At 34.3% G+C, this 17,067-nt stretch overlaps 2 protein-coding genes across 2 annotated transcripts; one reads left to right on the top strand and one right to left on the bottom strand.

Moving 5' to 3' along the window:
* Positions 1-7,472: 7,472 nt before the first annotated feature.
* On the top strand, positions 7,473-10,094 carry LOC145017210 (NADH-ubiquinone oxidoreductase 24 kDa subunit). Its single transcript, XM_078975275.1, has 10 exons — positions 7,473-7,684; positions 7,768-7,800; positions 7,925-7,990; positions 8,756-8,872; positions 8,970-9,047; positions 9,133-9,238; positions 9,380-9,426; positions 9,519-9,596; positions 9,682-9,747; positions 9,820-10,094. The coding sequence occupies exons 1-10, from the start codon at positions 7,619-7,621 to the stop codon at positions 9,925-9,927; spliced, it is 765 nt and encodes a 254-aa protein (XP_078831401.1). The 5' UTR covers positions 7,473-7,618; the 3' UTR covers positions 9,928-10,094.
* Positions 10,095-11,856: 1,762 nt separating this feature from the next.
* Positions 11,857-13,890, bottom strand: UNE12 (basic helix-loop-helix (bHLH) DNA-binding superfamily protein). Its single transcript, XM_078975274.1, has 6 exons — positions 13,381-13,890; positions 12,851-12,979; positions 12,696-12,761; positions 12,511-12,576; positions 12,317-12,394; positions 11,857-12,224 (listed from the first exon to the last, which is right to left on the bottom strand). Exons 1-6 carry the CDS (start codon positions 13,744-13,746, stop codon positions 11,994-11,996), a joined length of 936 nt encoding a protein of 311 aa, XP_078831400.1. The 5' UTR covers positions 13,747-13,890; the 3' UTR covers positions 11,857-11,993.
* Between the last annotated feature and the right edge of the window lie 3,177 nt (positions 13,891-17,067).

Raw genomic sequence — 17,067 nt, 5'->3', positions numbered from 1 at the left:
GTCATAAATTTTAAAAATAAGAATAATATGATGGAGTTATGATGAATAACTAACATAAACATTTAGGAATAACTAAAAATGATGAATGTAAGTATTTTGCAATTTAGGTCCAAAAATAACAAGTTGGGTAAAGCTGTGTTGACTAGGACTTTGACCTCATGGATGGCTCCCGACCATTTTGTTAGATAAATGGTGGGGAAGGACTAGACGGGGTAAATGATTTAAGAAGGCAATTAATTGTTGATTTTGTCTACATTTAGTTATTTTTTGTACTCATTATATCACTGAACTTGTTATTCCTCTTCATCATAGCCCTTGCAACCGGTTATCACATGTTTTGCCGGTTTCCTTATTTTAAATCGCTTAATTAAGAATGACATGTATTACGTGAAAGTAGAACACATTTCACCCCCTTTCTCATTAAATTAGGGTTTGTAGACATTATTATGAAGGGTCGTTGCAACCAATTACAACCATTTTTTTATTATTAAATTAGGGTTACGAAAGTGAAGAAAAGTGTTGAATGCGATTGTTAATGTGAAGAAGATGGGCTTCGATTCAACACTAAGTAGCTATTTGACAGTTGATGTACATTATAATGGTTTTTTCGCACCAAAACCGTTAGTGTACTTGAATGTTGTTGTTTAAACCTGTGATGTCGATTTTGGTGTAATGGATCTTAAAGAGTTTCTTTTGTTGCTTCAAAAGTTAACTAAAGGTAATTGTGATAATGACTATTGTTGCACTAGAAATTAATCATTGGCATGTGATATTAGGAAAATTGGGAATGATGTTGACTACTTTGAGTTTACTGAAATTGGGTATAGTATTGATAATGGTCTAAGAATAAGTGTATGTATATTGACCATGAAAAAAGAAGTTGTACTTGATTGGGCTAATATGGAAGTAGTAGAATATGATTAAGGGCAGGATTCTAAGCAAGACCTAGATGGTGACAATGATTCACAACTTTCTGATGATGACATATGATCTTGAACCAGATGACGAGGTTCCTTCTATTGACAAGACTATTGGTGATGACTTTTTGCACAAGGTGTCAGGTATTTGTAGGGATACAAATGATGAGGTTGAAACCAATAATGAGGATGAGAAACCAGTGTACCCTATCTATAATGAGAAACAAAAATGGGACAAAATGGTTCCAATTTTAGGTATGAGATTCTCTAACCCTATGGAATTAAAGATTTGTGTGACTAACTATGCAGTAAAGAATGGCTATAACCTATATTATGAGAAAAATGATAGTAACGGGTTGTTAGTAAGATGTTGTAAAGATAACAAAAACCTCTCTTGTCCTTTTAGACTGTGGGCTTCCTGGGTGAGTAGTGAAAGGTCTTTCCAGATTAAGTCCTTAACTGATGAGCATAATTGTTCAAGAGTCTTCAAACTTGCTTCTATTGTAACATATAAATGGATTGGAAAGCATTTCAAGAACCAAATTTTATCGTGTAAGGAAAATTAAAGCTAATATAAGTACACAGTTTAACTTGACTGTTAGTGTAGGTCACTGTAGAAATTCTAGGAGATTTACTTTGGAAGAGATAAAGTGTAGTGTGGTAGGACATTATGGTAAAGTACGGAGTTACGTAGAAGAATAATGAGGACAAACCCAACAGTAAAGATAGATGTGGATGTTATGCCTGATTCCCCCACTTACTTTTCTAAAATGTATGTTTGTATTAAGGATAAGAAGGATGGGTGGATTGAAGCTGTAGTAGGGTAATAGGTCTAGATGGTTGTTTTTAAAAGGTATATGTTGAGGTCAACTGTTAACAACTATGGGTAAGGATGTAAACAACCACATCTACCCTATTGCTTAGGTTATGGTGGTGGTTGAAAATAAGAAAACATGGAAGTGGTTTCTTGACCTCCTGATGGATGACATTGAAATGGGATTTGGTTATGGATTGAACCTCATATCATACCAATACAAGGTATATAATCTTTTACTCAATCCTATTTTGTGTTATGTTTTATTTAAGGGATTACTAGAGGCTGTCAAAGAAAAGGTTCTAGTAGCAGAGCATAGACAACGTGCTTGGCACATATATGCAAACTTTAAAAAAAAAAAAAAAATCAAAGGTGAACACTAAAGGAAGTTTTTTTGGGTTGTTGTTGGTAGTTCTGTTGAGCCTAAATTTGAGGCATAAATGAATGAGATAAAAAATTGAACCTTTGGCTTATGAACACCTCATGGAAATGGATACTAAAGTTGGAGCAGGGTATTCTTTGAAATGGACAGGGATTGTGATTCTTATGTGAATGACATATCAGAAATTTTCAACTATGTTATTGATGCTGCTAGGAAGATACCACTCATCATCATGTTTGAAGAAATTCAAATTTATGCAATGGACAGTATGTATAAACATGTAGTAAAGGGACAAAGTTGGGACAATTTAAACAGGTAGTAAAGGGACAAAGTTGGGGCAATTTAAACATATACCCATCTATATGATTACAAATATTAAAGTTAAAGAAACATCAAAGGGATGTTATTTTTAGTAATTTATAAGACTTGTTATTTACAAATACGAAAATAATAAAACTTGTTATTTAATGGACATATTTTGGGGAGTTGTAACTTCTGGCAAACAACAATATGAGGTTAGGATTGAAAATGAAGGATATGTTATGGACCTAAACAATAGGACATGTGGATGTAGATCTTGGCAACTAGCAGCTATCCCATGTGTGCATGCAGTGGAATCGATTTCATACCTCAATAGTGTGACATCCCCATTTTCACGGTCAGAAAAGACCGATTTGTTTATGCTTTATTTTGAAAATCAGAGAATCTTTTAAAGAAATATGTTGCGGAATTTGTTCCCAGAAAAACATGATAAATATTTTATCAAAGCATTTTGAAGAAATGTATTTTATTCCTTTTTAAAACATTGGGATGTCATCGTTAATACAGAAACATAAGCATAAACAAACCTTACATTCATTTACGCTAGTGATCTACATCTCCTTAGTCTCTCAGTGTAATGTAGCTTCGTATCGACACCTGTGATACAAATAAACTGAGTTGGTCAGATTGGGAAACCTGATAAGTACAAAATTATGCTATGATACCAACTGTGACATCCCCATTTTCACGGCCAGAAAATACCGATTTATTTATGCTTATTTTGAAAATCATAGTATATTTTAAAGAAATATGTTATGGAAGATGAGAAGATGAGATCCAAAATTATGGATGGTAGGAGTTTAGTCTCTTCTAAAAGTCAATCTAGGATTTATATGAGAAGATGAGATCCAAAATTATGGATGGTAGGAGTTTAGTAATTGATTTTCTAAACCTACTCACTTTTTTTCGCATGCATTGTTTATTTTGGAAGTTAAGAGTGTTGGGTTATAATCAAAACATCAATCATATGGTGCACATGCAAACCCTATAACTTTGGATTTAGTTTTTCTATTTGTACATGAAATAATCATCCAAAGCTTGTAAACCCTAATCTAGCATAAAACAAAAAATCGAAATCTACATCTAATTAAGAGTTAAGATATTACCTTTGATTGTAGCTTGATGATCTTGAGCTTTTGAGAACCTAGTACCTCAAATGTGATGCCTCTAATGAATCACAAACACTAAAACAATTGGAGAATCTTAGAGAGAGAGAGAGAGAGAGGGGGGGGGAGAGGTAATTTTCGGCTCTTGAATCCTTCTAGGGTTGTGGTAACCGAAATTGTGAAGCCAATGGGTCCTTTATATATATGAGTTGCTTGGGTTTCAGTCAAAACCCTAATTAGATTGCTTAGGCCTTAAGTAGTCCACAAGATCCTTCCAAAAGGCCTCCTATGGACGATTTCTATGTGGGCTTCCCCATAGAATTCATCCATCCCTTCCTTAGGGCTCCTCAGCCCATATTTCAACTATCACATAATTACAATATCGATCCCCTTAATTTAATTAATCTCTTTTGATCACAAAATTAATTCTAAAATAATTATTGATCAATATTAATTAAATATGATTTCTCTTTTAATATATTATTCATATAATATATTAATAAACCATAATAATCTCTTTCTCCGTTATTCATCCAGTCAAGTTTGCTTTGGTGAAGGCAACCCAAAAGGACCATGCTATAACCGGGTCAAGTACATACCAAATATAGTTATGGCTTAGACACCTAGTCCAACAAAGAGTTCATATTATTCATGAACCCTAGATTTGTCAATTGAGCATTGGATTAAAAATGTGAATCGAAGTTCACATTATGATTCAATTAATTCTATGTATCTTAAATCCTCAGTTGAAATGAATTTATTGGATCCAAAATGATCTATACATGATATGATAAGTAGGATATTGCAATTTGAAATGATGAACTACCATTAGAATGGAATGGGTGATTCTAGTTATGAATCATGAGTGATTTGCACAATAATTTATGGAAATGGAATGTAATTAGTGGTCAAGCTAACTTAAAGAATCAAGATCATGCAGTTGGAATGATGATAAATGAAAATAAGGCCAAAGTTGCAAAATAGGTTCATAACATCACCAAATTGAATTTTGATGGAAATAGGTGCATTTCATTCCAAGTATGCAACAATTATGTTATGTTAAGATGATAATGAAGTTTAAAATAACATTAATAAATGTTAAAAGGTAATTAAAGTTGGATATAATTGATGTATGGAAGGGTAGAGGTCACAAGATAAAGTAAAAGAAAAGAGGAAAAAATCATCATTTATGGGTTGTATAGAGTAGACTTGAGCGGGCCTGGCTTCAAAGTAAATGAAGCTCGAACATGCTTTATCTTCTGGTGATTCCAAGCCCTTCGAACTTTGTCACCAAAATTGTTTTGCTCATAACTTTTGCTTACATACTCGAAATCACACATCATTTTTTAGAAGGCGTATGACTATATCAATTGGGATTATTTGGATTAAATCATGAGTTTTATGGGTTTTGGCAACATGTAGAGATCGTGGATTCGTGGTATGTTTAAAAATGCTAAATCATCGGTACTTTTGATGGTAATCCTTCTAGAGAATTTTAGTTTTTCAGAGGGTTAATGTAGGGTGATCTAATTTATCCTTTATTGTCTATTATTTCCATGGAACGTCTTCATGTGACAATTATGGATGTTATGAGGGATTGTGTGTTTCGATGTGTTCCTTTGGGAACAAGAGACTTACTTATTTCTTATATTTTTATGCAGATGATGCTCTTTTTATGGGTGAGGGGATGAGAGAAATGTGTGTAATCTCATTTGTATTCTTTGGTGTTTTTATATGGTTTCATGTTTGAAGACCAATCTCCTTAAATCTTTGATTGCTAGGAGTGGGGGTGACAGAGACCGAAGTTTCTTCATTGGCTACTTTTCCTTTTATTTATCTTGGAATCCCAAATGGGGAATCTATGGTGCAAGTAAAATGGTGGTAGATGATTATTAATTGGTTCAAGAGAAGATTATCGTCTTGGAAAGGGAAATTACTTTCCATTGGAGGTCGGCTGACTCTTACCAATCTTTATTGGGAAGCCTATGTATCTTTCTTCTCGATGTTTAGACCTCCTTTTGCTATTTGTCATTTATTGGAGTCTTGTAAATCTCTTTTTTTGGGGGGTGGGGGGGGGGATGGAAGAGGATTAGTGACATATTCATTGGGTTAAATGAGATGTTGTTCTCAACTTGAGATAAAAATGAGGGTTATGCATTAGTAGTTTGGATGCCTTCAACCTTGCACTTTTGCACTTTTGTATAAGTGGAGGTGGAGATATTTGATGAAATGAACTTCTCTTTTGGTTAAATGTATTAAATTTTTGTATGAGGAAGATGGAGGTTTGAAGGGTGGGTTTCAGTTTTTAGGTGGAAGAGTGTGGAAAAAATCTATTGGCTCAATTAATCAATTACATGAAAATGATGTTATTCTTAGTAATTCTATGGTGCTATCGTGAGAATGGGGCTTTGGCTAAGTTTTAGACGGATGTTTGGTGTGGGGGTTTGGTTATTAAGGATCACATTCATAGACATTTTGCTTTGTCTACTTCGAAAAATGCTTTTGTTTGTGATTTTTGGTCGGGTAATGGGTGAAGATTTGATTGGAGACGTCCGATTAGGGGAGGAGGAGAATCTTTGCAAATTTATTTGCCCCGGTTAACATTAATGTTTTTTTGGAGATTGTTGTTAGACATGCTTCATCTTAGAAGTAATTTGATGGATAAGTGTATGGAGGTGGATTCAGTTTTATGCCTTATTTGTCAGCTTGAGACGAAGAATATTATTCATTTGTTTTTTCAGTACACGACGGCTTGTCAAATTTGGGAAATGGTAGCTTTGTGGCTTGATTGCAAGTTCCATCTTTTTCTTTGGTGGTGTTTTTTTTTTTTGGATTGAGGATCACCCGAAGGTTAGAATGCAAAGATCAATTGTGGAGTCGATTTTTATAACTATATTATCGGGTTTTTTGATGTATCAAAATTTTGTTATATTTCGACCGTATGACTGTACAAATCAATTTACTTTTAATACTATTGTTGAACCTTTTTTTTGTTGGTTTTCTTTTAGAAACTCTAAGATTAAGATTAATTTGATTACTTGGTTGAAAAACCCAATTATACCTTAATTTTGTATTTACTAGCTCCTTGCTAGTTTTTATTTTTTTATATATAAAATCATGTTGGTGTTAAAAAAAAATGGTTATGTACAAAATAGTAAGGATGTCCATCAAATAAATTATTTTGGGTTTTTAAACCTAGTTTGAGTTTTTAAGGGTTCATGATGAGTCATTTCAATATCTTTAATTTCACTCTTTATATTATTAATATATTATCATTTTCTATTATTTTCACTTTATCTCTTAACTATAAAAATAATATTTTCTCACCCCTCCTTGTCCTATATAATCGTATGTGCATTGATAATTTGTACATTGCAAGTATCACTACATATAGAATGGAAAGAAATATTACAAGATGTTCATGAATCTTTCCCCGTTCCGAGATCAAAATCTTTCATACAAGGAACACCAAAATAGTGGTCTCGATGGTATTGGATCCTATTGTTCTTGTCTCTAGCCGATCCTACTCTCATACCATCTCCTTTTAGGTTTTACGGTTTGCATGAGTTGATTTGATTTAGTTTTGTGAGTTAAGAGATTATACTCAATGGTGGTGAAATTTTGGTTTAAAATTTAATTACTTGATAAATTCCTAATGTATTTATCATTATGTGATTGTTAAATTTCAACACTTTTAAGTATACAAATCGTAAATAAATTAAATTCTACAGATGCCCTAATCTCGTAAGCTATAAGGCCTTGAATGACAAAATCAACAACTAGAATTGATATAAAGATTGGTTTTTAGTTTTTACAATCTTTTTATCATAATGATTTTTGGAAAGATTACGTACAACTTTTCTAACATACGCCTAATTCCACATCCAAACCCTCCTACATACTTGCTTAAGCTTGTGCAAACCACGCTTACAAAATAACCCTTGGCGTAGAACGCACATCCGTCTACACATTAGAATCCATTCATCAGTCTTGGTGTCTCTCTTCGAGTTCGTTGTTTTTCCCCAAAACCTCCCCATTTCTTCTTCACCAACGACAATAACAACATCGGAGCACCAAAATGTTGGCTCGTCTCGCATCCAAACGGTTGCTCGAGATCCGTCAAGCTTTCCGTCAATCCCCTCAGGTTTATCCCCAATTCCTCGATACAAATTTGTATATTTACTTTTTTGTCGCCTAATTTTCTGATTTGTTGATTCGTTTCTTCAGACAATTCGATCGTTATCCACTGCCCTTAACTATGTAAGTTCTACTTCTAATCTGTGTTTTCTTGCATCTAAAAGTTTTGATCTTGATTCGACTGGTGGTACTTGTGCTTTTTCCGATTTCATTGACCTTGTGTTCTTCTTGGTGTTTGCTTGTGCAGCATATTGATACTCCCGAAAATAACCCCAACGTTCCTTGGGAATTCAATGAGGCTAACAAACCAAAGGTTTGGCACTGATCTTCTTCTTAAATCAACATCTTTTTTTTCTAATACAGTCATTAACGATTTATAGAGTGCCTCGTATAATCTAAAGCTGAGCGTGCACTTTGTGAAGGAATGTGGTACTGGATAGCAATTTAGAAATTGGGAATTTGTGTCATAGTTCAGAGGGTTACCTATGAATGATTTGTAGGGTTTCTCAGTTAATTTTAACTTTATATGTTTAATGAGTACAGTCTGTGGAAATGTCTGGTATTTAAACTGGTGTATGTAGAGTATCAGGAGCAATGAAAGAACTGAACAATCAAAGTCTATATAGAGACAGAACTGTCTTTAAATAGCCTTACACTACATAAAAAGACTTCAACTAACCAAAGACCCTAAGAAACCCTTAAGACCATACCTTTTTTCTACAACACTTTGACATAGCAATTACTTTCAACAAAACCTTGCTTGAACTAATTGCCTCTGATGAAAAATTAGTTCAAATCAGAAACAACAAAAACACAGTTCCTTTCAAAGCTTTTGTAAAATCTGTAGCTTGAGAGTGCTCTTGTTATCTTCCATATGTCCAGCTCCAGCATAATCATTATCTGTAAAGAGCACCAGATGTGAAGTGAAGTCTCTCTCCCCATTCTAATTCTATTCATTGCTTTTCTTGTACCCTTTAGATTCATTATAACAGCCTTATTTGAAGCTGTTACCATATCTCTTGTGATGTTTTCAAGTATATGAATTCATGAAGGATTATTTGCTTCTTCATTCATGCAGGTAAACGAGATTTTATCTCACTATCCCTCTAACTACAAGCAATCTGCAGTCATTCCACTGCTAGATCTTGCACAACAACAACATGGTGGTTGGCTTCCTGTTTCAGCTATGGATGCGGTATGTATGTTATGTTATGTTTGCATCATTATATCTATATGCAATCCTTTTTTACATATTATCTGTACATGAACATCCTTCTTTGTATTACTTGAAGGTGGCTAAAGTTGTAGAAGTTGCTCCTATCCGTGTGTATGAAGTTGCTACATTTTATTCCATGTTTAACAGAGCAAAGGTAAGGAAAGAAGGACACATATGTAAATTTACCAACATTAAACACAAAATTTCTATCTCAATTCTCAAATTAATGGTTTTTGTAGGTTGGCAAATACCATCTTTTGGTCTGTGGAACAACTCCTTGTATGATCCGTGGTTCACGTGAAATTGAAGATGCATTATTGAAGCACTTGGGAGTCAAACGAAATGGTTTGTATATATATATATATATATATATATATATATATATATATATATATATATATATATATATATTATATAAAGTATATTCACCACTAAAAAAATCAGTTTATGTGATTTTTACAAATACACATTGATGGATCTATGCAGAGGTGACAAAAGACGGGTTGTTTTCTGTTGGAGAAATGGAATGCATGGTGAGTCACGTTTTGAGTATATAAATGCTTTTTTTTTTGTCCTTAATTATAGTTTTTGAATCTGTATTTCTTTTTTAATTTGTGTATTATAGGGTTGCTGTGTGAATGCTCCTATGATAACTGTGGCTGACTATTCAAATGGATCCGAAGGATATACCTATAACTACTACGTGAGGGAGCATCATAAATTACATTATTACCCTTTTAGTCATTTTAATGTATAACGAGAAGTATTAAAACTTGGGAATTTTGCAGGAAGATGTTACACCAAAGAGAGTTGTGGAAATCGTGGAGGCGTTAAAACGAGGAGAAAAGCCACCTGTAAGTCACAATATACATTATTGCCCTTTTAGTTTTTTTTTTTGTATGTTAATTTGTTTTGTTTTTTGACAGCATGGGACCCAGAACCCGGAGCGCATCAACTGTGGGCCCGCAGGAGGGAATACTACATTGCTGGGTGAGCCAAAGCCTCCTCCATGCCGTGACCTAGATGCCTGCTGAACAATTAAATTATATATCTGCCAAATGTTTAATGTTGGACTTGATAAAATAATTCTTTGGCTTTGAATGTTTGACCTGCATCCATGAGTCAAAGCTGTTGTTGACATTATTTGAAACGCATAAGACACCAAATTTTTGAATCCACTCTCTTTCCCATTTATAATCAATTTGATTTTTGTCAAAAGTATTGTTTTCACCTTTTGATTTTTGCTAGTCTGTTACAACTTACAAGAAGAGAGTTAGTTTCTGGAAGCTAAGCTAGTGTATAAATAAAAGAGTTGAGGTGTAATAAGGGTCATCCGAAGATTTTGTAATTGAATTACAAGGGAGAAATAAAATCTAGAATCATTTTACATCATACACACGTCAGTCATTGTCCTCCAATAAATATTGAGTGTATCCTTGAGCCCCATGGTATACCATACTATCATATATACATCATAAGAATGTCTCTATTTCTTTCTCTATATTCCTCCATAAGGTGTTTTAAAATTCTATAAATAACTAATTTCTTAGTCTAATCTTTCTATCGGGACGAGATGCTTTAGTTTCATGCATATAAATATACTTCAGAGTTCAGACAAAGAGTGATCTTATCCGTTTAATCTTTGGTTGAATCTTTTGTCTTTGCATATTTGAGGGGTTTGATAGGAAACGTAGTCCCAACACACTATGGGTGGAGACTTGCACATATAATAACTTAGGATTAGGATGATATGATCTTTGTCATGCTGACCTCTGTTCTTTGATGCTTTTTCCCCACTAATGGAGCATTTGAATCTTGAAACTTAGTTAGATCTGTAGCCAAAATCGGTGATTCGATTTGAATCTTGAAACTAATGGATTGTTAACCTTTAGAATCAAACCCAAGACATCTTGTTTCATGATCAAAACAGGTGATTGGATGATTGCAACTAAGCATCTTGGTGTTGTCTATTTAGACGAAATGTAGGATAGAGATATCTATCCATCAAATCATGCCTATGTCTATGTCTGTCTATCATCTAATAAACCAAGATGGTACCAACAAAGTGATTGGCTCTTTGATGACTTTCTTGTGGTTGAAAGGAAAACTCGCAGGTACAATGTTATTGTACGGATTTATCATTTTTTTTTTACCAAAACAAGCCTTTATTTTAAGTCGAATACGAGTATCTTTTTTTTTTTTGGATGAATCGATAATATTCTGAGCTATAAGACCTAGAAACAGTTGATTAGAAACATAGAGCGTGATGTGCAAGATTGTTTAAAGAACATTAACCTTTCCAATTTCAAAAGTCAAATATAAAGGGTGGTGGTGGTGGATGCTAAAATAAAGCAAAGTAGACCCCAATAAAGTCTCTGCAATCTAATCACAAGATGCAAGACTCTTTATTGTCTATGGTTGATTGGTAATTGATAATCGTCCTGATTTCCTAAAAGGAAAAAAAAAAAAAAACATGTTTAATTTAAAAAATATATGTTATGCATGATTATATTATAAAAACATTTGGTAATCACACTAAGAGGATGGAAAAACCAATCAATGACACCACTTGAAGAAACAACAATAGTGCACTAAAAAAAGTCAATACTACTTTTTGTATACCAACCCACTCACTCTTTTGCACATCAACACTATTCACCATCTGAGACTTTTTGGGACAACCAACCATTATCCACTTACAAACATCACAACTATAATTGAAATATATAGATAGAGAGAGATATAAAATAAAAACATAACAAGTTTAGATATATATATTTATATATATGTATGAATGTCCCCACATTCCACTACCCCCAAAAATAAAATAAAACTTAAAAGCCTCCCCCCACTAGCAAAAGTGTATTAATCCCCCTTTTTCCTTAGTCATCCACCACTACCCTCACCAATTGACACAAAAAGTCACAACATATCAAGCAAAGGTTTGACAACTTTTACCTCTCCTTGAATCTTGTGGGCTTCCCATTATTCTTATAAAACATGATGAGATTGAGTGGTGGTGAAAGATAAAGCTACATATGAATATGACGCTGATTAAGCCGTGCTGGTGCTGTTCAGATTAAGTCATTCTGTCTAGATTTTATAAAGGGGGTTCGGATTCGGGTTTGATAATGGAGGTTGAATCGGGTGGTTGTGTGTGGTAAATAGCAGATGCGAGTGAAATAGGCATAATGCAAAGGGCCTTAGATTGAAGAAATTGCATTGCAGCCCCTACATTTTCTTCCATTAGCTTTGCTACCTGTCTTTCCGTCCCATCATTCGACCATTTCTCCCATGCCGGTTGGTTTCTTCCCCCTTCCCCCGCTTCCTCCTGTTCAAAACCGCACATCTTTGACTTTTAAAAAAGTCAAACTTTATAATTTGTGTATGTGACTGAAAAATAAAATAAAATTGATTTGTTACCTCAACCGATGATATAGGGATGTCAGTCACGAGTGGTGCTACAGCACTTGCTCCTCCCAATCTACTCATACTCAATACCTTAAAACGTATAATACAATAATCAAAAAATAAATCAAGAAAAACAATATAATGATGATATACATATATAAGTAAGTATTAATGATGAAAATAAAGATGTTGGTTTTGCTTTTTACCTTTACTTGAAGCCTTAGGAACTTGACATAGTCCACAATCTCGTCAAGCATTGCAGCTCTATCTGTCTGCATATTAAAAAAGTGGCTGAATTAGAAATAATGTCTTTCTTCTATGCTAAATAATGACCGTTTATTTAACCCTTAAATTCCAAAATCAAATTTACAAATATTCATTGAAGACTGACCTTATTGACACTAGGAACCAGTTCTTGTAATGCTCTGATTCTCTCTGCTATTCTTTCACGACGAAGCTGTTTCAGATATAACATATTTTTTGAATTCTTGGAAGATGCCAATCACAATTAAAAAAAAAAATAAATAAATAAAAAGACAGACTTACCCTTTCAGCAATACTGTGGGGGTCTGTGGCCTGGCCTCGCCTTGCTCTGACCCTCGTCGGACGAGCAGTTGGTGGATTTGGAGTCGTTTGCACCGTGTTACCACCGCCCATTGGCTGGCCTTGGAAACCCTAAACAATTAATTAAACAAATTTGGCATTGATTTACGGGAGAAAAAAAAAAAAAAAAGTCTTTAGCATGAAGTCAAATTAGATGTCAAACATCATATGATATATGATTATAAAATAAGAAAACCCGAATTGAATAAGTTACTCTCATTTTCATTTTCATTTTCATTGTATTGTAATTTAATAATAACATAAAATGACAAAACAGGAGGGATCCCACATGCATATATTCCGGTAAGCGAAAGGACAACTTTTTCAGATGATTCTACAGGAATTAATGGCAGGGGAAGCAGATGATCGAACAAAATTTTTGAAAAAAAATTTGATGCCAATTGACAAAAACAACTTTCTGATTCATCGAAAGTGAAAACTTATTATTATACGTATATTAACAGTAAATTTACCGAAGAGGAAACTCGGCTATCAACGACGTCGTCGCGGAACCTTTTACCACTTCCAGAAGCATCGTCCATCTTCAAAAACCCTCCTTTTCCATGTTCTAAACTCAACCCTAACGGAAAATGAAACCCTCCGCCTGCACCTCCACCTCCAACTCCAACTCCAACTCCACCACCTAGATGATGATGACCAGAGCCGACGTCACCGGCGGAGCTCAGCTGCAACATCATGGAGTTACCACCTGGTCCACCCATACCTCCTTCGTTTACCGCCAAATTGGGGTCGGTTGCACCTCCGGGATAAGCAGGGAACCCTAGGATTTGTTCGAAGAAGTCGTCAGCAGAGCCGTCGGAAGGATTGCTATTCGCCATGATTCCAGACACTTGAATCTAATTTAGACTTTGATTACAATGATACAAGAGCTAGGGTTTAAAAAGAGAAACTATCAAGAAATGCTGGAAGATCAACGAGCCACATAAATTGGTTTCGACACGTATATATATGTAACCAGAGAAGATATATATAGAGAGAGAGTGAGCAAGTAACAAAAGCTTTCGTTGTAATGATGTTTTTTTTACTATGTGACTGTGTGTTACAGAGAGAGAGAGAGAGAGAGAGAGAGAGAGAGAAAGAAGAGAGAGAGAGAGAGAGAGAGGCTATTTATCTTTCTTCTTCTTCGTCTTTCTCCGAAGCTTGAAAATAATGGAGGTCGGTTTAATATGGCGCCTGTTTTTGGTCTTATTTACGAATGTACCCCTTTATTTTAATTACATAACTAGTCCATGAACTTTTTATATTGTCTTAATTTTAATTCCTTAAAGTTTTTTTAAAGCCAACCATATAGAAAAATACAAAAAAATGTATATATTTAATAGTAAAATTTTCAAATCACATAAAAAATCGAATCTTTACTATTTTAATAATTAAATAATTTTTTTACACAGTTTTTTAGTTATTACCATTATTTATTAGAGTATACAAACTTTGGTCATATAACCATAAGAGAAAACTTGTGCAATTTTTTGTAATTTTCAAAACTTCGATGGCTAAACTAAATATTATGACTTTCACTTTGTTAATTTACTAGACAAACTACTCCCCCTTTTCAAAAAGAAAAGATAACATTTTTTTTCCTTGGATTGTCTGAATGATAAAAGATAAAGGTGTTATTTTTTCTGAAAGATTTTAACCAAAATTTAGAACGTTGCTCAATGCTCACTAACAGTTATCGTAGGGTACTTTGATATTGATCTTGATATTAATGCAGGATGTTTTCTTAATTTTATTAACATATAATTAAGGTATTTTATTAATAGTCAAATGAATTAGTTAAAATAAATTAAGCTACTATCAATTGACTTGTTCAAACTTCTAGGAAGGAGTAGCAGAGCATTCAGTTCCAGCATAAAAGGAAGCATTCCATCTTACTCACCAAAGAATTGTTATTGGATTGATCCGTGATGATTCCGTTAACAGCATAGATGAGTGTGTGTGTATATATATATATATATATATATATATATATATATATATATATATATATATATATATATATATATATATATATATATATATATATATATATAAAACGTTTTAGTTTTATGTCATTTAAAAAAAACAAATGTTTTAAGTTGGAACGAAGATCCATTAGCAATGGTAAGTTTTCAACGTATATGGAGACCATGATAGAACAAGCAACACACGATCTTTACATGTGGCAACTTTGGCTTGGACAAAGACACAAAGTGGGTGGTAAACTCAAATGTGTTTCATCCCTCGTGTTTAATATGATTTTAACAAAAGTATGTGGTGCTAAAATTGTCATATTGTCACCATATATAATTGTGGGTTTAAAAGTTAGAAAAGAGTAAGTCTCGAAATAATTTATTAGTATGTTGGCAACGATATGATAGTATGATACTCAACTTCAATACTAGATGTAACGTCACAAAAACCATGACAAATTTTTTCATTTTTATAAAACATTTTCACACAAAAAAATGCAAGATAGTCAAGTATTGTTTTCAAGTCGATTCATAGAATCATAGTAACAAATAGTCTCTTAAAATATAAATCAGCAGGATGATGTATATGATCACATATTTGTCTTGCCCCTCGATCATCTCATATACTTGGAAACATTGAAATCAACAACTATAAATCAAAGCTTAGTGAGTTCCTTCAAAATACTCAAGACAACAATACATATACAATGCATGCACACAAAGCCTACAACATATGGTTGGACACCCACATGAGCCTTCAACATTCAGTTGGACCGCTCCCAAGCCTAAAACATAAGCTGACTGCTCCTTTGGGCCTACAGTATCATCTAGACCGCCCGAGTATCTTAGCCTTCAACACAAAGTGGGATTGCCTCAACCCAACCACATGATGTCGACATATGCACATGAACAAATAAGGAACTAGCACAGGTAATCAGAACATATCTACTAATGCAACAATTCACTACTGTATACCAACATCCTATACACAAAGATACATAACATAATCTGATGGGCTTACATTGGTGCCTTCGACCCATGAGTACTGTGAGAGAACTCACCTCAATCGGAAGACAAGATGGACCACACACCTCAGCTGACGATATCCAGTCTCCTCACGTTAAACATAAAGTAAACCCTAATAAATAATTAAGGTAAAAACTAACTCACAAAAAGTCTAGGCTCACAATTAAACCTCCTTTAGGCAAAAGACCATTTTCCCTTCGAATACTAAGTCCCAACATGGTTGACCAAAATTCAAATCGGTCAAAATATCAATGGTCAACCCTCAGTTGACTTATGCTCAACGTAGCATAACTTACACCCAGTATAGAGCTACGCCTTGCGTAGAGCCCATGTTTCCCAAAACTTCTATTAAGCTCTTAATACAGCAAGCCAAACTCCTAAACTCCTAGATCTGATCTAAACGAACGCCTTAATGGATAAAGTATCTGACTTTATCCATTTGCATGGTCACAAAGAGCACAAAACCAAAACCTAGGTCCATAAAGTTATCTATTGCTCAAGAACTCATGTATAAATAGATAAGAGTGACCAAGCTCTCCTTTTTATGACTTTACAACCCCAAAAATGTATGGAAATGATACTAAAATGCTTTGGAGTATCCTATACTTATAGAGACCAGGGTTATAGGGACAAAAGCATAAAACTCACAACCATACTAGATCTAACATGTACAAACATCAAGATGAAAGCTTTATACCTTCCAGAGATAGATGTTTACTTGAAAATCCCAAATCTACACACCTTTAAGCTTACCAATTGGTTCTACAAACACCTTCTCCCTTCAAAGACCACACAAAACCCTCTAAAAGCTCTAAAACTAAAAAAATAGTGGCTAGGGTTTCAAAGAAACGATATAAGGTGATGGAGGTTGGTCATGAGAAGGATTCCAAGAACTTAGAGCCCTTAAATATTGTAACACCCCCCTCTGGCACGTATCACAATATTGTCCGCTTTGGGCCACTCGGCACGAGGACTTCCCAGGGGGTCACCATCCCGGTACTACTCCCGCCCGAGCACGCTTAACTGCAGAGTTCTTATGGGATCTGCTGCCCTCACGGCTTTAAAACGCGTTGTGATAGGGAAGGTATCCACACCCCTTATAAGGAATGCTTAGTTCTCCTTTCCAGCCGATGTGGGCTCAGATCTAACCCACTTTCACCC

Source organism: Lactuca saligna, chromosome 9 (assembly GCF_052625555.1).
Source record: "Lactuca saligna cultivar CGN05327 chromosome 9, ASM5262555v1, whole genome shotgun sequence".
Classification (NCBI taxonomy): Eukaryota; Viridiplantae; Streptophyta; class Magnoliopsida; order Asterales; family Asteraceae; genus Lactuca; species Lactuca saligna.
The sequence above is the reverse complement of the archived record's forward strand: the minus strand, read 5'-3'. Positions and strand labels throughout refer to the sequence as shown.